General features: G+C 47.2%; 1 protein-coding gene across 1 annotated transcript; it reads left to right on the forward strand.

Annotated features, from left to right (window-relative positions):
- The first annotated feature begins 21 nt into the window (after window positions 1-21).
- LOC143401978 (uncharacterized) lies at window positions 22-6,243 on the forward strand. The gene is made up of 6 exons (XM_076859516.1): window positions 22-79; window positions 322-636; window positions 2,393-2,468; window positions 3,403-3,524; window positions 5,172-5,233; window positions 6,013-6,243. The coding sequence occupies exons 1-6, from the start codon at window positions 22-24 to the stop codon at window positions 6,241-6,243; spliced, it is 864 nt and encodes a 287-aa protein (XP_076715631.1).
- Window positions 6,244-22,567: the final 16,324 nt, after the last annotated feature.

The raw sequence follows: 22,567 nt of genomic DNA on the forward strand, positions 1-22,567 counted from the left end.
CTGCAGTTCAAGAAGACGACCATGGCCCAGGAGGCCACACAGCTGATCCCCCTCATCCTGATGGTGCTCCTGGCCTCAGGTAAGAAACCAGGGAGGAGGGAAGGGCACGGGAGAGAGGAGAGGAGGATGGAGAGGTGAGATGCGCATGAACGGGGCTCTGCAGAGGGGAGAGCGAGGAAAGGGTGCCCTGTGGCCAGAGGCTGGCTCTGGGGCACTTTCTGAGGGTAGCCACAACAACTTGCTCTCTGAGGAGGGAAACCCCACTTCCTAGCCCTGCTGTGGCGGGTGTGGGGGTTCTCTGACTTGAGGGCATGTTCTCAGGCTCCTGGGCACAGAACACAGAGTTCCTACAAAAACCAGAGGGTGAGATGATTGTTGTGAGATGCCAGTACAAGACCGACCAACGCTCAAAGGTGAAGACCTGGTGTCGGAAAACGTCAGCAAATCATTGTAAATTACTAGTGGGCAGGGGCAGGAAAGAGCCCCGATCCTCCATCCAGGATCATCGCAGTCTTGACTACTTCGACGTCACTATGACTGCACTCAGGGCAAACGACTCCGGAGTCTATTATTGTGGAATCTATGAAAATACCGAGGTCTACATTCTCAGAACCATCCATCTGAAGGTGTCTAAAGGTGAGCTATCCCCCTTCTTACAGCCGTGGCTCTTGGCCTTCCCTAATCACAAGGTGTCAGAGCTGGAGAGGACCTAGATCATGTTCTCCAACCTTCTCCTACCTAATATCTGGGGCACAGGAAGAAAAGCCCCTTGCTCAAGTTCACCTCTTGATTCTTACTCTTCTCTCCTGAGTCCCGTGCGGGGTATGACTTTGGGGCTTCCCTTGCGTGAAATGTGGTGGCTGAGAAATATGGTGAAAAATCACACGACACAGCAATGATTTTGAAAAATGAGGGTGGGACAGCTCTGCGACCTTAAGGGTCCTGCTTCCACACTGGGAAGGGAGAGTGAGAACCCACGTTTTCTTTGTTTATACAAGGGGGCTTCAAAAGGCTTTCAAAGTAATGTTCTTTTGCCAAATAAGGTAGGAGGTGGGCTGTCCAAGCCGAGGGTAACGCCCAAATCCCTGAGCTCCAGGGCTGTCCCATTGGTAGAGCTGGGATCATTCCCAAGGGGAGACCTAACTCCCCATGGCTCAGTACTGAGTAAAAGACCACTCACGTAGCGTCACGGGGTGCGTCCCTGGTGGTCGAGGGCTGAACTGGCACGAGAAACTGGAGCCTCCTGGTTTCCAATCGATTCTTCCTTCACCTGTTTCTCTTAACGTTTTTGCTGCCACCAACAGGATGCTGCCATCTATTTGGAAGGAACTTAGAGCGTCCCCAAGCTTGAGCACAGCCGAGGAGCAGTCCTTTCTTGGACATCCCCACCCCTGATCCTGACCCCAGTGTTCTCTCGAGGGGCTGTGGGGTCCGCTGCACAGAAAGACCACAGGGCAGTTCTGGGAGTGGGGTGGGTCGTGGAGAAATGTGAACAGACAGGAGGCAGCTGAAGAGCCAGGCAGGCGGGAGACTCAAGGGCTGAGACCTGGAGGTGTCGCACCTGAGGATCCTCACCCTGGACCTGCCCCTAACCACTGAGAGCCTTAGGGTTTAGAATGGCGATTTAGGGGTGATCACTAATTCTTTCTAAGAACTGCAGAGGTGCGACCCCCTGCCTTTATCCGTGATATCAGAGCTTGAACTGCACCTTCTCAGCCCCCTCTCTCCGTGGAGCTGAGTCTGCCCAGCCATTTGGTCTAACAAGTGCCTGAAGGTCATTCTTGGCCATTGGCTGTCCAAGTTTAGCTCAGTGCTCATTCCACGTACATCACGGGGTGAGGCTAGGCTGTGGAAGGGGAGCCCCAAATCTGAAGTCCCAACTGTATGCTGGAGGACCTCACAGCCCAGACAGAAAGATGGACATGTTCATGAAGGGCTAGGACAGACATGTGCATAAAGAGTGGTAGGTGCCTCAATAGAAGCATGTTGGGTAGAGGCCCAGTGAAGGGAGGGGTCGAACAAGCCCGGGGTGCAGCCTCTCACCCTGAAAGGGCTCTGAAGATGAGGTGGTACCCCCAGGCCTTGATGGATCATGAGCAGGAATTTATTTAGTGTAGACCACAGGGGTGCTTAGGGGGAGGCTTTAGGGGTTGGAAGTGTAAGACATGCTCAAAAATAGCAAAAACAGAGATGCCCACAACATAACCGATATACAAGTGACACTAAAGCCGCTCACGCTGTGGCACTTCCCGATGAGGGAAATGGAGCAGCACATCCCCTCCTGGTCCAAGGCCATGTGTGGGCTCCTCCCATCCAGGGCTAGGATCTGGGAGTGGGAGACCTGGAGTGCAGGGGAGCAGATGGGCACTCCACGTATTGTCATCTCTTACAGCTTCAACCCCTCCCACCACCAGGAGCATCAGAATGACAACAGCCACGGCCTTTGCCACCAGCCCTGTCATTGGAAGGTACTGCTGAGCCCCTCCCTTAAACTCTTAGCCCTGTTTCCTCCCACCCTTGGTGGACTGTGCCGGGTGCCCCCAACTACTGAGGGCGGGGATTCCAGAGATGTAGCCCGATGCCAGGCAAGACCATGGCTGTGGCTTCTGCCTCTGTCCCTCTTCCAGCCTTCTGCAAAGAAGAGCAGGGGGCCATCCCAGAGCTGCAGGGCATCTGGGGAAAGGCATGGTCTGTAGTCACTGATGGTTTTCTGCTGCCACCCCAGAAAGTGGGTCTCTGTCCCCTGCCCTCTACCCACCCTCCCTGCAGATTGTGAACCTGGGCTCTTGTAAACCATCCCAGGTCAAGAGATTAACCCAGAAACCAGGTGCCTGTCAGTGGAGCTGAGAGATGTCCCTGGAACTACTCCCTCGCCCCCTCTGACCCTGACGCCCAGTCACTTTCCCTAGGAGCCTGCTCCAGCGTAAGGATGCCTACCTCTGTGTCCTTCCTCTGACTTAGGACAGGACCTAGGGAAATGCTTTATTAGCAGGCAGAGCTGTTGTCAGGTGACCCCAGTGTACCCTGAGAGCTGACTGCACCTCGCAGAGAAGGGCTGGGGTGAAGCAGTAGGGACAAAGGTCAGTTCAGGAGGCTAAGAGGGGTGCATGCAGACCCTCCAATGGCGGCCTGGAAGGAAAGTTAAGGTGCAAACGTCAGAAAAAAAAATCTCATGACATCAGCAGCATTCTTACTTTGCAGAGGTGAGACCGTGAGACTTGCTGGGCAGAGCCCCTGCCAATGTGGCTGTCAATGTGACTGTCTCCTGCTCAGCCCAGCAGCAGGGACAGAAGGGAAGCCCAGGAGGGCTTGAGTGACCACAGGCATGGGGAGGGATGGTTTTCTGGCAGGAGGTGAAGCTGGACTCCAGCTCCCCTCACCTGGCTGGTCCTTGTTCCCAAGCCCTTCAGGCAACCGGAAGTGGATATTCATCTCCTTTGGCGTGGTGGTGGCCGTCCTGCTGCTGGGGTTCATTGTCCTCATGGTCCTATATCTCAGGAAAGTCCGAGGAAGAGACAGGAAAGGTGAGCCCCTATCCTTGGCTCTGGGTGGACTACTGATTGCTCAGCCATTTACAGGCAGTCCCCTCACGGTGGGGACAAGGCTTATCATGCTCATTTTACCAACAAGGAAACTGAGAAGAGGTGATGTGTCCAAGTGGCTCTCCTTCCCTTTGCCAGATGGTGGGTCCCCTGGTCCCGAGGGTTAACCAGTCCTCCTTAGAAGCTCAAGGGTCAGCTCACCTGAAGCCAATTCAACTCCATGCCCATTTACCTGAATCTAGGTGTGCTAGGTTTATCCATTTGGGATCGTATACTTTTACCATCTTTATGTTTAAGGAGTTTTTAACAAGTCTATGTAATGAACTTTTCCGGGTAATGACATTTAAAAAATATTGTTGCTATCATTTTTATATTTTATCTTCCTCATGGTAGGGAATGAAATGGGGGAGATAGAGGCCAAAAGACACCAAGTAGCAAATATCCAGGATGAATAAGTCAAAAGACCTAATGTACAACATGAGGGCTGTGCTAATAATGGCATATTCTGGGCAGGATTTCTGCAAAACCAGGAGATTACAGCTGCTCTTGCCACAGGGAGGATTATGGGTAATGAGGAAAGGATGAATATGTTAATTTCTTCTACTATGGTAACCATTTCACTGTGGTTATATATTTTGTAACATCATGTTGTACACCTTAAATATACCCAATGATTTTTTTTTCTTCCATGTGCTGGAGAGGGAACCCATAACCTCAGGCATGCTAAACACATGCTCTACCACTGAGCTACACCCTCAGCCCCACAATAAAATTTAAAAATACATAAATGAAAGGGGAACAAAGGGGATTTTTTTTTGCCTTCCTAAAAGCACTTCTAGGACTTTAATCTTCAAAGTTTAAAGTTTCTGTCATCAGTTGCATGTGAAGTCTGTTGGACTTTGATGATTTCTACCGCTTTTCTTGCTTCTGTTTTTGTTGATTGCTTTCTTTAGCACATAAAACTATGTGCTCGTTAATTGTATGCCCTGGAGATGGTTCTGTTGACAACAAGATTAAAATGTATGCATGGGTCAGAAGTATATTGGAGCTCGTGGATATGAATTTTTCAAGTACAAATCCTCAGGGGAAGAGAGGATTATAAAATTTTAGATGTATATTTTTCAAACGGTATAAAATCAGTTTAGTGGGTCACAACAGCATTTTTATAAAGCAGAATAGAAAAGCAAAACGTCAAAATGCTTCGCACAATTTCTCCCTGAACTTTGAAAAGTGTGTGCACAGGTGTGAGAGTGTGAGTTTGTGGGGTAAATGGTATTTCTCATTGGGGTTCCTGGTTCAAAAAAATTTGAAAGACATAACTGCAAATAACTGCATCAGCAAATAGATCCTACCTAAATTTGATGTTTAAATTGGGAATTCTCTGTGCACTGGAATTGATAATGAAGTTTACCTAGCTTGGGCCCGTTAGACACGGGCAGCTGGGTTGTCTTGCTCCGTAGTGTCCCTGGATACTATTCTGTGCCAGGCACTTGAGGCCTCCCCAGGCAGGAACAAGCTCTGGTCTCTTCCCGTCAGAGTCCCTTCCACCCAGCCAGGGCCTGGTCTCTCTGCCTTAGTCCACGGGAGCTGGGTAGAGGTCCTTCCCCTAAGTTTGAGTCTTCTTCACAGGTGAGAAGGAATCCCACCACATCTATGAGGACATTTCAGACCACAAGGAGGTGGAGGCCCCTGTGAGTAGGACAGCCTTCCCACATACCTTAACTTCCCAGCCTGCGCTTTCTCGCAGTTTCTGTTCACCCCAGACCTTGACATACTCATGGCTGCTTGGGCCATCACTGCCTTGAGACCCATCTACTCACTTCCTTTCCCCAAACCCCTCAATTCACATTCCTTGGAGAGAGTTGGCTGACCTGGCTCTTGACCTTCACCCCAGGCCTTCACAGGAGGCAGCTTCTCCTAAGAGGTCGTGCCAGAGCCTGCCCAGGGATTGGCTGCCTGGGTTCAATTGCGTGGGGCCAACACGGGAAGCAGCATGGCTCCTCAGGGACCCTCAGCAGAGCTGAGGACTGGGCAGCTTCTCTTGGGTAGGCCTGTCCTGTCTAAATACCTGAGATTCTTGGAGTCACAGAAACATAGGATGGGAAGGACCTAAAGTCCTCTGGTTCAGCCCTTGTGTAATGCTGGGATCACACTACAAATAACACCCCTACCCAGTGTTCTAGCCCTCTCCCCCGGGACTTTGCCTCCGTGGCTCTGGAGTGGAGCCTGGTTCTGCATTTTTAACAAGTTCCCGGTGATGCTGATGAGGCTGCTTCACAGACCACACCGCGTAGCCTTCTTCCTCATGCGCGGTGACCATGAAAGCCATTCACGGCCAAAGGCTCTGCAGGATCCATGCCTTGTCCTACATCTTATCTCTGTCCTCCACTCAGTTCCGGGCACTCTGAGGGCCCCTGACCACTGCAGCTGTGATCTGTACAGTGGGACGTCTGTCTTTTTTGATTTCCAGGGCTTCCATCAGCAGATCCTGTCTGATGAGGACACTGGGGCCATCTGCTATGCGTCCCTCATCCATCTAAACCACTTTGGCACTGAGGACTCCATCTACAGTAACACTCACCCCAACTCCAACCCGAAGCCCGTGCCCGACCCCCTTCAGACTGTGGAATATGCCAACATTACCGAAAAAAGACTGCCACCCTCCCCGCCAGCCGCCCTCAGTGGGGAGCCTGGGAATTGAGGCAGAATTCACCAGGCAGTGACCACTGGCCAAATGCTCCCTTGGTACAAAGCTACTCTACCAGCAATGGGGGGACTTGATGTGGCAGAGATGACCACAAGCCGTCAGGGGCCACGCTCTTTGGAGGCAGAGTGCTGCCATAGACAAGCTGTGAGCATAAGAGAGGGGTTTCTGGGTCCTTCCCCGGTACCACCCCCCAGGGGCTAGGAAGAGTGCTACAGCAGAGTCCAACTAGGCAGGGGCCTGGGGCCCTCTGAGTAACCTGATTTTTTCTTTCCTTCTTTCTTTTTTAAAAAATATTTCTAATTGTGGATGGACACAATACCTTTATTTTGTTTGTGCAGTTTTTTATGTGGTGCTGGGGATCAAACCCAGTGCCTCACGCGTGTAAGTAAGCGCTCTATCATTGAGCCACAACCCCAGCCCATCTGAGTAACCCATTTCTTGCCTCCCTGTGTGACCATCACTTCCTCTTGACCAGGGGCCACAAAATCCTGCCAGATTGTGCAAGTTCCCCCTGTTGGTGCTTCCCGGAGTTTCTAGGCCAGCGCTGGGGAGCGCTGCCCACCCCAGCTCCCTCCTCTCCTGCCTGGCCCCCTGATTCTACCTCCATTCCCACCCTTGGGATTCTCAGATTCTGCCAGGAAGAACAGTGGGATGTGGGCAGTGCCCACTGCTCTTGAGTCTCCCTGAGCCCTTGCCCTGGCCAGGTAGTGTGGGCGGGGGAGCTTCCTTCCCTGTGGCCATTCACACAACTCCATCCGAATTGATTCGGGCTCCTCTACCCTCCATGGAAGGCGTTCTTCCCTTCAAACCTGCATCTCAGTCACGCCCAGCAGGCTGGGCAGGGCCCTGCTGGAGACAGGGTCTCTTTTTCTTTATGTGCCCTCAAAGAGTGACTCTGAATGCTGAGCCCGGGGGGAGGGGGGATCCAGGTCAGGTGGCATCAGGATAGTGAACTGCTGTCTCTGCGGAAGCTCATTGGGAACTGCAGGTTTGTCACTTCTCCGGGGTCACTGGACCTGTGTTCCCAAACTTGGGTCTCTTGCCTGCAAGCGGGGATGTAAACCCCACTCTTCAGGCTCCAGTAAAGAGTGCCGTGGACTCAGCGTGGCCTTCAGTCTCTCCATGAAGGGAGCTCGCCTCTTCCTGCTCAGGCAGTTGGTTTGTGAAGGTTTTTGTGGAACAGGACATGGCCTGCCCTCGGTCACGAGGAGACCCCGGCCTTGCCCACAGGGTGGGACTAAGGCCAGGCTGCACCATGGCCAGAGAGGGAGTGAGTGGGTGGGTAGGAGAAGGACAGGAGGTTTGGTGTCTGGGGGGCTGGGCTTCCAGGATGAGGTCTTCCTCTGGGAGGAAGGCGAGCAAACTCCTGTCGTCTCTGACTGTGACATCTGTGCTGCCATCGTCTGCAGTGTCGATGGCAGGACCCCAGTGTTGATGTGGTCTGTCCTTGGCCTGGGTCACCGTGAGGCAGAGACTGCAGACCTGTGGGGCCAGGCACTCAGGCTGAGGGAGTTGGGCTGGAAAGTTCAAGGGGAGAGATTCCCAGTTCACAATTAGACCCCAGGACTTGGGTGGTCCTTCCGCCCATCCCCAGGGAGGAGGCTGGCCCTGTGGTCACCAAAGGCCTGGGAGTCCCCTTCCAGAGCTGTGTATAGCCTTTCCCTTTTCTCAGTACTGGGTCTCCATGGCAACCAAGCCACCCCTAAACCCCAGGCCCCACGGTCAAGGTAGGAGGGGATTGCTCATCCTTGACCCCTGGAGCCCCAGGAGGTGTGAGGTCATTGTCATGTCCAGGCCACCCACCCCAGGAGCAGCGTCCCTGAGGGTCTGTCAGCAGCTGCATAGCCCCTGCTTCCCATGCCTCTCCTCCTCTTCAGGCACTCGGTGCCACATGGGAGGACTTCATTCCTCAGCTCATCCATTTTATTTTTCAGTGGTGGCTTCAGGCCACCGAGGCTTGAGATGGTCTGTTATGCAGCAACAGGAAATCAAAACACACAGCCAAGGCAGATCTGGAGAAGAACGAGGGGCGGAGGCAGGCCGTACCCACCAGAGACCAAGACGCACAGTAACGTGATGATGATTACTGTGCCATCCTTCCCCGGGAAGTCGGCCAAGGTGACAGGATGGAGAGGCGAGAAGCAGCCCGTGGATGGATGGGAGTGTGATATGCGGCAGAGCAGGCATCAGGACCAACTAGCTATCCATCCGGGGCAGATAAAATTAGGTCCCTACCTTATGGCTCACACAAAAAAATAAATTCCTGGTAGGGTTTAGACCTCAATATGAATAGCTGAACAATAAAATGTTTAGACAAAAATATAGGAGTTTTTATGACTTCAGGCTGCAGAGGGATTTCTTAAGTAGCTCATCAAAGGCCCAAACCACAAAGGGTAAAAAAATGTAATGTTATTGACTGTATTAAAATAGAAAACTGTGGTACAAAAGAAGGTCCTGGGAATAAGGTAAGAGGGGGATCTGCAGACTTGGAACTGTTGTTGCTCTGCAGATACCTGATGAAGGATCAGAGGCCATGATTTGCAAAGAGGTCATTCATATCAATTGAAGAGGGACAACATTTTCAAATGGCATATAGCTAAAAACAAAGCAGATGAGAACGTTTGAAAAACCAAAGGCATTTAAACAACATTGAGCTTCCCCAACAACCAGAGAAACTCAATTCTTAACTAGATATGTATCTCTAGCAGAGGCAGTTGGGGGCTTCAAATATATCTAATAATTTATTTTAAAATACATGTAGTTATTTTTCTATACATACAGAGACAGATGTTCATAGATAGAAGGATAGATAGATGGCTTCCCATTCATTTTCTGATTCTGAGAGTTGATGATAATCCATAGAAAAATATTTAGTTCCATGTATGAAATTGAGCAGCCCAAATGACTTTTTTTTTTTCTGTAAAAATACACATAAAATCATTTGGGGTGTGTGCTGACATCAGGTTTCTGTTACACCAAAGGTTTATGCAACAGAGGGAAAACATTTAAACATGGAAATGGAAAGAAGAATCTAGATATGGTACTATACATAACCCTTAGTGTGAAATTTTACTGTAAAATTCCATGTAATACAACATAAGAGAAAACATAGCCTTTCATTCCCTAGATCGAGTCATTTCCCCTCTTTTCTCCCTTCATTTTCATATAGAGCCAAATACTGCTGGACAAAGTTGGTGACTGGTACAAATGTTAGTTATATTAGCTTTGCATTTCTGTTTGCTTAAAATACGTCTTACTTTTTAAACACACCTATTGCAACAGTCCCAGTAAGGGCTGATGTGGACATAACCCTGGGTTCTGTAATGTGAAGGTAGGGGTTGGCACAGCCACCACCCAGCTTGAGGACAGAGTTGGAGCCAGCAGGACTCAGAGGTGAGGGGAAGAGTGGGGGAGGGGCAGTGGAGAAGGAGTGACCGTCTTCTGCCTGGTGCAGGCGATGAGGAGGAAGGGGAATTGAAAACACACAGAGACGCCTACCTGATTTGACCAGCAGAAGCTTGAGGCCAGGGAGTGACAGCGAAAGAGAGGCTGGGAGAGAGAAGCACTCTGGGGAGAGGCTCAGGAGTCTAGGTTCAGAGGCATTGGCCTGTGTGGGTAACTGCTGGGTGGCTCAAGAAGAGAAATCAGGACGAGGGGCACTTGCTGACCTGGGGAAAGTGGACAGAAGAGCGCTGACACTTGGCAGGTGCTTTTGTTTAGGTGATGAAAGAAAGGAAGAAGAAAGAGAAGTTGCCAGAGAGGTGGCTGAAGTACCCACTTGCTGTTCCAAAGTGTAAGCTAGCTGCAGGGACAAAACCCCTAACTCAAGTTTACTTCTCACTCGGGTCCTAGCACCATGTGGGTCAAAGAGAAGGCTCTGCTCCACACAGTCACTCAGGGCCCTAAGTTTCTTCCCACTAGAGGCTCTGTTACCTCTAAGTAGGAACCCTCTACTCCTGGGCAGCAAATGAGAGGGGAGAAAGAACTAGGATTGTCCAGGTGGTTCCGTGGGCCAGGCCTGGAGGTAGCAAACGTCATTTCTTCCAGAACCCAGTCTTCTTGCGGCCTCTGACTGCAAGAGGCTGGGAGATACTGTCTAGATGTGTTCTCTGGAGGAAATAGTCTAGTGAATGGCGATGTAGTCTCTTCCAAGATACTTGAAATAATGTAAATTTTAAATCCTTGGGAAAACCTCCACAGGATCCAGAAATCTGGCCTGTCTTCTCTTTCCTAACTGCACTTACCTCTTCTCCTGCCTGACTTTGTCCCCTCTGAGGGCTTGTACCTTCTCCCCTGCTTCTGTCTGATGGAACGGCCATGTGTGTAAGCCCACACGCTGGGCTTCAGGGTGGGCCTGGCTTTCTTGGGATTTCCTTCTAGGAAACTCTGGCTGACACCTCACACACACACACACACACACACACACACACACACACACACTCAAAATAAAATAAAACTTTCAAGGAAACACACAAATGCACATTTTCAAAGTCCTTATTTAGCTTGTGGTTGATACCTGGCAGCTACTTACTGTCTCACATGTCCCACTCACATCTCTCCTCAAACCCGTTTTCCTGGCTCTTCAATCCTTTGCAGCCCACTGGTAGGTCCATAATGTCTTTGCAGAAGGAAACAGCTCTCCTCGGTCACACACATGGACATCAACATGCTGGTCCTCAGCGGGGGACAGTGAGGACCCTCCAGATCCCTCTGGACAGGGCATTTTAGCTTGTGGGTTTAAGGGGTTGAAATATTTGAGGTTGAGGTCATGGTTTGGAGACTTGGGGCAAGAAATTGTGAAAAGGTGAGGTCTGCTACAAGACATTGACCCTGGACCACAAAAGGAGTGAGTCACAAGCTTACTGCAGCTTACTGTGTCTAGTCAAGTATGTAAATTAGAATCCCAATGCTCCACAAAACATTAACCCCTTAAGAGATCACAGTGTACAGCTATAACGCACCAATAAAAACATGAAACAAATTAAAACAAACAAAAGACAGACATTAGTGCCATGAGAAAATAATCCATGCTAGGCTGGAGTTGTGGCTCAGTAGTAATGTGAGGCACTGGGTTGGATCCTCAGCACCACAGAAAAACGAATAACTAAAATAAAGGTATTGTGTCCATCTACAACTAAAAATACATATTTAAAAAATATATGTTGATCATATATTTTTCACATATCATTTCAAAATATTATTATATTATATTGTAATGTAGTATAATGTAAGGAAAAGTTGGCAAGAGTCAACCAGAAACTTGCTTAATGTCCATTAGTAAGAGGCTGCTTAAATAGATTATGAAGATACTATTAATAATAAGTAAAACTACTTATTACGTGGAAAGATGTGGAAAGATGTCCCAGGTATATTAAATGAAAAAAATGCAAGCTCGAAATAACGCATCTAGCATGAGCTCATTTGTGTGTAACCACAGAAAAAGGACTAGATGAACAGTCACCAAAATGTGAATAGCAATTATCTATGCAGAATGGGATTAGAGGAGTGGAGGAAAATTCCACTCAATAAAATCTGGAGTTAGATGACCCAGGTCTCAATCCAAGATTCATCTTTTACTAGCTCTGTGATCCTGGAGTCTCAGTTACCTGCAGCAATTATATTACCTACCTCATAGGAAATGACAAAATACATTAATACAGAGTAATGTAATGCATAGTATTATATTAATACTCAACATAATTAATATGTTAATAATAATGATGTTCTAAACATGTAAAATATTTAGAACAATGCCTAGCTCATTCAATAAATGCTCATGTTTTAAGTGATGGAATTAAAGACAACTTTTTTCTTTTTAGAATGAACTTTTATGTGTTTTTTAATATAAAAACTCATTAGATGTGGTCTTTAAAAGATTTAAAAAATATATAACATATTTTACACAGACAGTATAATAGACGTACTCTCTTTAAGGACGACATCCCATCTAAGTGTGGCATGTGGCCTGGGAGAAGTTGCCTGTAAGTTAAACATACAGTGTTTTGACTGCACAAGAAGTATTTATCATGGAATTATTGATATTGATATATTATAACCACTTTATGCATGCTGTTATATATGGGGTCATAATTTCAACAAGTAGATTTCTATAAATTAATTTTTAAAATTTCTATTTTAAAAATTATTTTTAAAGTCTTGGAGAACCCCCGCCTCCCAAGACCCCCCGCCCCGCCCCGCCCCGCCCCGCCTCGCCACCCCCGCACCCCCCCGCATGTCCCGCCTCAGACCAGGGTGTTACAGGGGAACAGCGCCACCCTCTGGTGGATGTTGGTTAGTGCTACCAGTGGGAATCAGCCCCTCCCTAGAGGAACTGTCTTGGTGCAGGAAGGCAGCAATTCTTCAACAACCCTCTTCCATTTTTAAGGCATTGTGCTTCTAGCCACAGCAGGATGAGTCTTCAGTCGTCAGACCTCTGTGGTGAAAGCTTGGTTTCCGTTTTCCATGCTGATGGTCTGCCTGACTTCTCATCTCACTCGCAGACCAAATGCGCCTTTCTGGCTGAGATGGCGTTAGTCCCCTGTTCCACATTCTCATTTGAGGACCTGCCTCCACTCCCTCAACCTAAGGTATTGACCTTCTAGAATCTGTTCCTACAGATTCACGTCGACATCCCTTCCAGATCAGCAACAGAGGGGCAGCACCTCACCTGCACCCTGGCATCTGTTTTGCTTGGAAAGTGTTTGTGGAATAAACATGCCTCTGGGGAAGGGCTGCTCCTGGCTCTCCAAGCTCTCCAGTTTCTCCTGGGGGGAAAGGAACACCAAGAAAGAGAGGGTAGTTGTAGGTCAAGTTCCCGCTCAGGAACAGACAGACACACACACACAAAAGGGTTCAATTGCTGATCATTTAAATGAGGTTCTTCACTGAGGAATGGGAAAAAATAAGGGATGGTCATGCATCCAAAGACAGGCAGCTGTTAGGTCCCCTGGCTTGGAAGAGCAAGAAGAAAGAACCATCCGGTTGCAGCACCAAAAGGAGCTGTGGCCATAGGACAGGGAGGGAGGAGGGAAAATTAACACTTATTTCTCCTCCCACTCTCCTACCTAACTCCTCCAGTGCCTCCCTTTGACCAGACTCAGCAGCAAACCAGAGCACTGGAAGCCTGGACAGTGTGACCGGGGGACAGGGGAGACCAGCCTCCCAGGGACAGAGCAGGGCTGAATAGGGCAGAGCTCGGGTAAGGCTAGGGGCAGGCATGGAGAATAGCCCTGTGGTCAAGAATGTCAAAGGCAATAGAAATGACAAGGAGGTTAAGAGCTGGGAGGAAGCCATTCATGATGAAGAGCATGAATAAAATGCTAAGATAGGAAAGCAAACAAACAAAACACCAAACCAAAACAGAACAAGGGTTTTCCTACTCTCATGCTCAACACTTAATAAAGAACACGACTCCAACCAACAAAATGGGTGTGTGCTTCCCCCACATATTGAGCAAGCCTCTACTGGCCGCCAGCTAGGTGTCCTACAGTTCAGTTCAATTCTTATGTGATCAGCCTTGAGATAGCATCAGATGCTACAGGTTAGGGCACAGGCCCGTGACACTACCCCTATGAGATGCTAGTTGCAAGTCCCAGGGTGACTTGTACTTCTGATCAACTGACTGTGAAATTAGAGGTTCTCATGATCTTCTCCATAGGTTTGATCAATTTTCTAGAAAGGCTCACAGAACTCAGGGAATCGCTTTACTTACATTGACTCCTTTATTTAGAACGAAAGAGGTGCCTATTACCCAGGAAATTCCAAGGGATTTAGGAGCTCCGGGTCCGATGTTCCCATCATTCAGAAAATTACAAAGATCTCAGGAGCTCTGTGAAGGAGCTGGGGCTCAGAGACCAACGATTAGAACGAAAGATTCTCCTGGTACCCCCATCTACAAGGAGATTGGGAGAACCCAGGGCAGAGACCAAACACATATTTCTTATTATATCACAATGTCATAAAAGACATTTCCCTTTAAAAATAGCAACATAAATAAAGGACCAGGAAAAAAAAGAAAGAAATCCACGAACCCACCTATTCTTAATTTGGGGACATAACACACAGAGAGGAACAACTTTACACGGTATATTAATTATACATCCCTAGTAAGGTAAACCCTGAGAATAAAAATAATAGCCAAATAAGATGTCTATCTGTTCTCAGTAAGCATATCGCTGGTGAGCACACTGGGGTTATCATTCTGCACTCTTGAAACATCACAAGAAATAAAGCAAACGGGTAACTACGTGATTCTCTAATTCTACCATTTTGCGGTAGAATTCTCAATGTGAGAGAAAGAAGATAAAAGTGCAAGACAAAAGTTATTAGATGGTAACTTGGTTGTGTGCCCCCCCCACTCCCCACCCACCACCCCAGTACTGGAGATTTAACCCAGGGGCACTTTACCACAGAGCTATATCCCTAGCCCTTTTTGTTTTTTATTGTGAGACAGGGTCTCATTAAATTGCTGAAGCTAGCCTCAAATTTGTAATCCTCTTGCCTAAGCCTCCCAAACTGCTGGGATTATAGGCGTGCAATACTGCTTATTCTGTACTGGTTATAGTCCTGATATTAAACTGAAAGTATCAGCATAAACTCTTGAAGAAGTAGTTAGAAAGATAACATATTTTATGACTGTCCAGTAAAAAGCCTAAAGACAATGAGTAAACCAATAGTAGTTGAACTCCAATAGTGCCCAGATGGTAGGTTTTAAAATATCAGTGTTTACTCAAAAGAACCAGGCCCACCCGAAAATTGATTGACCCAAGTCTAGCAAGAAATTTACAAGCTAAGCCTCGAACATCTTGTCATACCAGATGGTGAAGAAGTCATTGAAGACAACTTGGATCAGCTCAAAAGGACTCAGGAACTAACCACTGATCAAAGATGTAATTATCTGAACATCAGTAATGGTAACCATGACGATGGATTGAAAGGTTGTTTCCAATCTGTTTAAATCATTCATTTATAGTTACACCAAAATGTGAAATCTAACCCCTCACAATTGCCGAGCGGTAATGAACTTTTAAAAGCATGCTAATAAAACACGCCTCTTGCCTTTCTTGCACAAGCCAAGCAGAGGAGAGAGTGTCATTCCTCACAGAGTATTCTGATTAACACTTGAAGGAGACATGAACCCTTTGGCAGCCTCACGTGAATTAATGAACCTGGGGGTTGAGCAAGGGAGCTGCTAGCATCACAAAAAGAAGCCCCCTCCCCAGGTTAGGTACCTCCTGCTAGAGAACACACTACTACCTACAAAGTATTTACCAAAGTGGGGGAAAAGTCTAGAAATAGCTCTATAGCTAAGCATCAATAATAGAAAATGCAGAGACGGAGGAGAAAGGTAGCAACACCATGAGCACGGGTCAGCAAGCTCTACACTCTGGGAAATTCGACAGGATCAACCGTCTGACTCCTTCAACAAATAAACTGCAACGGAAGGACAAGGTGGAGGGAAACTTTAAAGAGACATAAAAGATATATCATATTAGCCAGCTGGATGAATGGACTTATTTGGATCCTGATGTTTTTGAACCTGTGAAATACATATGATATTGTTGGAACTATTAGAAGTTCTTTAAGTTTATATTTTTTATCATTTATTCATTTGTTCTAATTTGTTACATATTTGTTATATATGACAGAATGCATTTTGATTCATAGTACACATATGGAGTACAATTTTTCATTTCTCTGGTTGTACACAAAGCAGAGTTACACCATTGTATCTTCATACATGTACCTAGGGTAATGATGCCCATCTCATTCCACCATCTTTCCTACCCCCAAACCCCCTCTCTTCTCCTCCCTCCCCTTTGTCCAATCAAAGTTCCTCCATTCCCCCCATGCTCCCCTGGCCACACCAATTGTGGATCAGCATCCACTTATCACAGAGAACATTTGACCTTTGTTTTTTTTCAGATTGGTTTTCTTCACTTAGCATGATATTCTCTTTTAATGCTGAGTAATATTCCATTGTGTATATATACCACAGTTTCTTTATCTATTCATCTATTGAAAGGCATCTTGGTTGGTTCTACAATTTAGCTATTGTGAATTGTGCTGCTATAAACATTGATGTGGCTGCATCACTGTAATATGTTGTTTTTAAGTCTTTTGGGTATAGACCCAGGAGAGGGTTAGCTGGGTTAAATAGTGGTTCTATTCCAAGTTTTCTAGGGAATCTCCATACTGCTTTCCAGATCGATTGCACCAATTTATAGTCTCTCCAGCAATGTATGAGTGTGACTTTTCCCTCACATCCTCGCCAATACTTATTGTTGCTTGTATTCTTAATAATTGCCATTCTGACTTGAGATGAACTCTTAGTTTTGATTTGCATTTCTCTAATTATTAGACATGTTGAACATTTTTTTCATATATTTGTTGATCAATTGTATATCTTTTTCTGAGAAGTATCTGTTCAGTTCCTTAACCTATTTATTGATTGGGTTATTTTTGTTTTGTTTTTTGGTGTTGAGTTTTTTGGGTTCTTTATATATCCTGGAGATTAGTGCTCTGTCTGATGTGCATGTGGCAAACATTTGCTCCCCAAATGTAGGCTCTCTCTTCATCTCACTGGATGTTTCTTTTGCTGAGAAGAAGCTTTTTAGTTTGAGTCCATTCCATTTATTGATTCTTGATTTTATTTCTTGTGCTGTAGGAGTCTTGTTAAGGAAGTCGGGGCCTAATCTGACACGATGAAGATTTGGGCCTACTTTTTCTTCTATTAGATGGTTAAAAAGAGTCACTTTAGCATTTCATCCATAACTATGATACCTATGGATAAAATGACACGATAGATAGGATTTGCTTCAAAATAATACGTGAGGAAGGGAGATAGACCACCCACGATCCGACATAGTGATGCTGTTGTTGAAGGTGGGTAATTGGCAGATGGGATTTATTAAAGTATTCAATCTATGTTTGTATATGTTTTAAATGTTGCACAAAAACAAAAATGGAAAAATATTTTTGAAAGAAGTGTGTGGTTAGGAGGAAGCGGAGATGGAGGCCTCAGAACGGCCCTGGGAGCAAGGCGTGGGAGGGTAGCCCCTGGAGGGGAAGTGGAGGCACACGTGGAGATTTCAGGACAGAGGAGACCAGACCTTGTGAAGGTGGAGGTGAAGTTGGGAAGGGAGAAATGGGAGACCCTGGAAGACAGGGCATAGATGAGAAAGTGTGTGGCTGGGGACCATCAGGGCTGAGGGAACCGTCTTCTGGGAAGAGAAAAATGGACTAGGATGGAGGGAGGATTTTAGAAAGAAATTCACTGAAATGGAAGGAAAATCATAACAACTGAAAGGAAAGTGACCACAACACTCGGAGCAACCAAAAGATCTTTATTGCAGCAGTGCAACAAAGAGAAAAGAAAGAAGGAAAGAAGGAGAGAGAGAGAAAAAAAAAGAGAAGAGGAGAGATGAAGAGGGAGAGAGCAAGAGCAAGAGACAGACAGCGCTCGCAAGAAAGTCAAAGAGAGCAAGAGAGAGAGAGCAAGAGAGAGGGGGGCCTGGCAGGAGGGAGTTTTTATAGCCCAAATCTAACGGGGCCTCTGGGTCTGCAAGCTGCCTTGTTGGCCCAAGGGGCGGGGGGTTAAGTGTTCAGCCTTGAGCAGGGTTGAATGTTCAGACTTGAGGCAAACAGATGATAAAGGACCAGATAGAGGGGGGTTTGAGTGCGTGGGCTATCTTGCAGCCAACATCTGTTCAGCCTGCCCTGCAGACAACACAGTTCAGCCTGCTCTGCACCCAACAACAACTATTATTATTATTATTTTGGTATTGGGAATGGAACCCAGGGGTTCTCTACCACTGAGCTACATTTTCAGCCCTTTTCATTTCTCACTAAGTTGCCCAGGCTGTCCTTGAACTTCCCATCCTCCCGCCTCAGCCTCCCACGTTGCCAGGATTACATGTGCACACCGCTACATCTAGTCTTTTCTTAATTTTTTTATTCATTCTTTTATTTTTTTATTTTTGCCACAGCGTTACAAACCCAGATAGTGAAATCCAGTGTTAAGAGGCTTGCCCTGGGCCGCATTAATACAGAACTAGGTTTAAGCACAGATCTGTGTGAAACCCAAGCCACGCGCTTAGCCCCTACTCTGTATTTCCAATTTCTGTCCCACCCAGTCTTCCTGTCCCCACACTTTGCCCCCTGTGCGGGGTGTAATCCTCTCTGACGCGGCCAGGGCTTGTCCAGTTCTGATTCAATCAAGTGGCAGATGAGGATGTCATCTGAGGCCCCTCGGTGACTGGACCTCAGCCCGGGGATCTCTCCAGTGGCTCATGCCGCGTTAAGCATCTGTCTCTCATCTCCTGTGACCTCCACCAGAATGTCCTTCTGGGCTGACAATCCTATGTCACTGCTGCTAGGCCTGCTGGCTGCTGCCCCCCTGCCTGTGACCTAACCCCCTCCCACCCCCACCCCTACCCCCACCCTCTAACCATATTCTCTCTCTGATCCCTGGGAGAGATTCCCTGCCCTGAGCAGGACGGAGATCCTCAACTCAGAAAAATATCAGATGTTAAGAAAAGAAGAACCACCTGAGGCAGAATTGTCAGAGAACGGTGGTGGAGACACAGAGAGGGGGCAGAAGGGGGCCGTCAGAGGAATCAGAGGAGGGACATAGACTGGCACTTGAGGCCCGGGGTGTGAATCCAGGATGGTGAGATCAAACAAAAGCAGGGCGAGGGCAAAGAGGAAAGTGGGAAAGGGAAGCCTTAGGCGGCTGCCTATCATGAATGCCATGGGTGGGCTCTGATGTTTGTGGTTGGTGGCCCTAGTCAATGGTGGAGTGGACTCCACCAACCACCCCCTCAGGTCCTCGTCTCAGGCAGGGCTGGCTGGGGCTTTCCCAGGTTGGCCTGGTGTGTCCTGATGGAGTTTGTGCTGTTCCCGCTGAGAGGCCTGTTCCTGTGCCACAGGTTCCGGTCACACTGGCCCCCAGCTTGTGCCGGTATTGGCACTGGCCGCGGTCCTGGCAGGAATCTAGTGCTTCCCTGGCCGCTCAGATGGGCTGGAGTGGGGGATGGGAGGAGGATGGAGGATCTGAAAGACGGTGAGGATGGTCTCGGTTGATCCTAGGGGAGGAGGAGTGGGGAGGAGGAGGAGTGTCAGGAGGAGCCATGATTCTGAGCAGCCACCAAGGGAGCTCACCCGGGAGCCTCCAGGAATTCTGAGAAGGACTGTCCAGCCGCTCTGAGGTCTCGGCTGAAGTTAGACATTAGGAATATGTCATGTGTCCTGTGCGCGCCATGTCAGTGCTAGCCAGGCTTCTGGGGCTTTCTTTAGCAAAGTCACCAACGTATCTAGGATCACCAAGGCTCCAAGAGATCCAAGCTGCTCAGCACAGTGACCGGCACCTGCGTGGTGGTTGGAAGAACACACACATCTGTGAACGATGAGATTTGGGTGTCCTAATAGAGTGGATGTGCCTCGGTGCTCAGCTGTGAGCTGGCAGGTGTCTTTGGACCCAGATTTAGTGCAGGAAAAGGAAGGAGCCTGTGCTTGGCTTAGGACAGTGCAGAAATGTTCCTGCGCTCAGAAATGAAGGTCAGAGGAACCACGAATCAGCATGCACTAGAAAAAGGGGACGTTTGATGTGAACATGCTGCAAGTGATTGGTAAATATTTCTTGATGCCTGTCCTTTGCTACAGAATTTAAAGGACTAAAAGAGATCCTTGCCTTGGGTAGGAAGGAAGTGGGAGAAGGAACTAGAATGGAACATTAATGGGTCAGAAAGTGAGATAAAGATTTATGGAACTTCTGAGTTCTAAGATTTAGAAAGCTAGAAACATTTAAAATAGCCCCAAAATTATGAAATGCTTTGGTAAAATTAAAATTCAAGACTTGCATGTGGAAGACTAGAAGTCATTGAGACAGGAGAAGCGAATGAATGAAGAGCTAAACTGTCCATCGGGTAGAAGGCTCAATATTTGCTAAGGTGTCTGTTTCTCCTCAAACAGTGCCAGTCAATGAAGTTTCAATAGAAAGCCCAGCAGGTGTGTGTGTGTGCGAGTGGGTATAGAAATCAATAACCCGGTTGTAAAATTTAAACTAAAGTAACTAGAATAGTCAAAACCATTTTGGAGGACCACAACCTGATTTCAAGTTTTACGATAAATTACAATAGGCAGTCTCAACAGCGAGATATTGGTAAAGAGACGGATGTGTAGGTCAGTGGAACTCAACTGCCAATTAAGAAATAGACCTCTGCCAGGCCTGGTGGTGTAGGGCTATAATCCCAGCAGCTCTGAAGGCTGAGGCAGGAGGATCACAAGTTCAAAGCCAGTCTCAGCAAAATTGAGGCACTATGCAAGTCAGTGAGATTCTGTCTCTAAATAAAATACAAAATAGGGCTGGGGATGTGACTCAGTGGTTGAATGCCCCTCAGTTCAATCTCTAGTAACCCCTCCCACCAAGAAATAGACCTCCATGCCAACTGATTTTCAATAGAGACACTAAGGCAATCCAATGGAGAAAGGACAGTTTTCTTAAAAATATTTCTAGAGATGAACACAATAACCTTATTTCATTTTTTAAAAATTTGGTGCTGAGGATTGAACCCAGTGCTTCACACATTTTAGGCAAGTGCTCTATCACTGAGCCACAACCCCAGCTTGTTGAGAGCCACAGCCAAAGCGGCCCCAGCAAACTTCCAGCTGATTGGTTCCTCTGCGGTGATGCTCATTGGGCTGTTTCCCGCTCTTTCAGACCACGGAACTGCTCACTGGGGGACTCTTTTGGCTCTGCCCATGTGACCCAGCCAATCAGCCTCAAGAGCGGGAGGAGTGGGGGGTGAGAGGCTCACCCGAAGCTGGTGGCAGCAGTTGGGCTCTGAGGGAATTCCTGAAGAGCTTGTGTAGTGCAGCGTGTGTTCTAAAAATAAAGTTCGTTTCTGCTTGACAAGTGGCTCGTGAATTGTGCCCAGCCAGACTGCAGCACCAGCCCAAGACAGTCTTCTTGACAAGTGACACTGGTACAATCCACACGCCCAAACATCTCTTTCTGATTATATTTTACACCACATGTAACAATCAACTAAAAAATGGAGCCTAGACCAAAATGTAAAATCCCAAATGGCAAAACTTTTAATGGAAAATACAGGAGAAAGTTCTGGTCACTTAGAGGTGGGCAAAATTTCTTACTAGAACACACACACACAAATATGATGCATAAAATTAACAAAATCAATAAATTGTACTCATTAACATTAAAATTGTCTATTCATTTGAAAGACACTGCTACAGAAGAAAGAAATTTTCAGACTAGAAGAAAGTATCTGCAAATTACATATCCAATAAAGGACTGGTATCCAGAATATAAAAAATTTTCAAAACTTAATAATGGTAATAATAAATAATAAATAGACAAAAGATTTGAACTAAAAATACTTTACCAAAGATATACAGATGACAATGAAAAGATGCTCCACATCACTAGACATTAGGAAAATGCAAATTAAATCCATAATGAGATATCACCATAAATATATAAAAAGGCTTTTTAAAAAATCTGTCGGGACTGGGGGATGTAGCTCAGTGCTTATCTAGCATGTGTGAGGCCCTGGGTTCAATCCCAAGCATTGAAGGGGGGGTGTGGGGGGTGCTGGAGGGAGGGAGGAGGGGGAGGGGAGGAGGAGGGGAGGGGGAGGGGGAGCGGGATGAGGGGGGAGTTGGGGGGGAGGGGGGGAAATTCTGACAATATCAGGTGTTGGGAAGCTTCTTGGAAGAAACTGGCCTTTATAGAGATAGCTATTCACTTACGTATGGCCTGGCACTCCCACTCCTAGGACTTTACCCAAAGAAATGGAAAATATGTCCACACAAAAGATAAATACCTGCATGCTCATCTATATGAGGGTGTGTACCCACGAAGGCTTAGATACATAAATGTTTATAAACATGAAAGTCACGGCTTTTTTTCACAATTTTCCCAAACTGGAAACAAACCAAATGTCCATCAGTCAGTAAATGGCTGAAGTCCCTGTGGTCCAGCCATCCAACAAAATACTGTTCTGCAATAAAAAGAAATGAATGGCTGAGAAACACAGCTTCTCACATGTCGAGTGCATTGTGCTGTGTGAAGGAGACAGACTCAAAAGGCTACATGTGACTCCACGCAGACGGCACTCTAGAAGGGCAGGAGGCTGCAGGGACAGAAGTCAACGGGGTAGTTGCCAGGGCCTAAAGTCGGAGAGGAGGAGGTTGGCTAAGTTTGGGCTATGGAAGGCTTCTCCACTACAGTGTTAGTTACGGCCTTGGTGACCGGGTGGTTGTTGCACAGATGTAGGAGGTTGTCAAAATTCATAGA

Source organism: Callospermophilus lateralis, chromosome 6 (assembly GCF_048772815.1).
Source record: "Callospermophilus lateralis isolate mCalLat2 chromosome 6, mCalLat2.hap1, whole genome shotgun sequence".
Taxonomy (NCBI): domain Eukaryota; kingdom Metazoa; phylum Chordata; class Mammalia; order Rodentia; family Sciuridae; genus Callospermophilus; species Callospermophilus lateralis.

Excerpts from the sequence above, each read along its gene's own strand:
- LOC143401978 (XM_076859516.1), top strand. The coding sequence starts at position 22 with ATGGCCCAGGAGGCCACACAGCTGATCCCCCTCATCCTGATGGTGCTC. Across the intron at positions 2,469-3,402 it reads ACCAGCCCTGTCATTGGAAG|CCCTTCAGGCAACCGGAAGT; the intron begins GTACTGCTGAGC and ends CTTGTTCCCAAG. Across the intron at positions 5,234-6,012 it reads ACAAGGAGGTGGAGGCCCCT|GGCTTCCATCAGCAGATCCT; the intron begins GTGAGTAGGACA and ends TTTGATTTCCAG.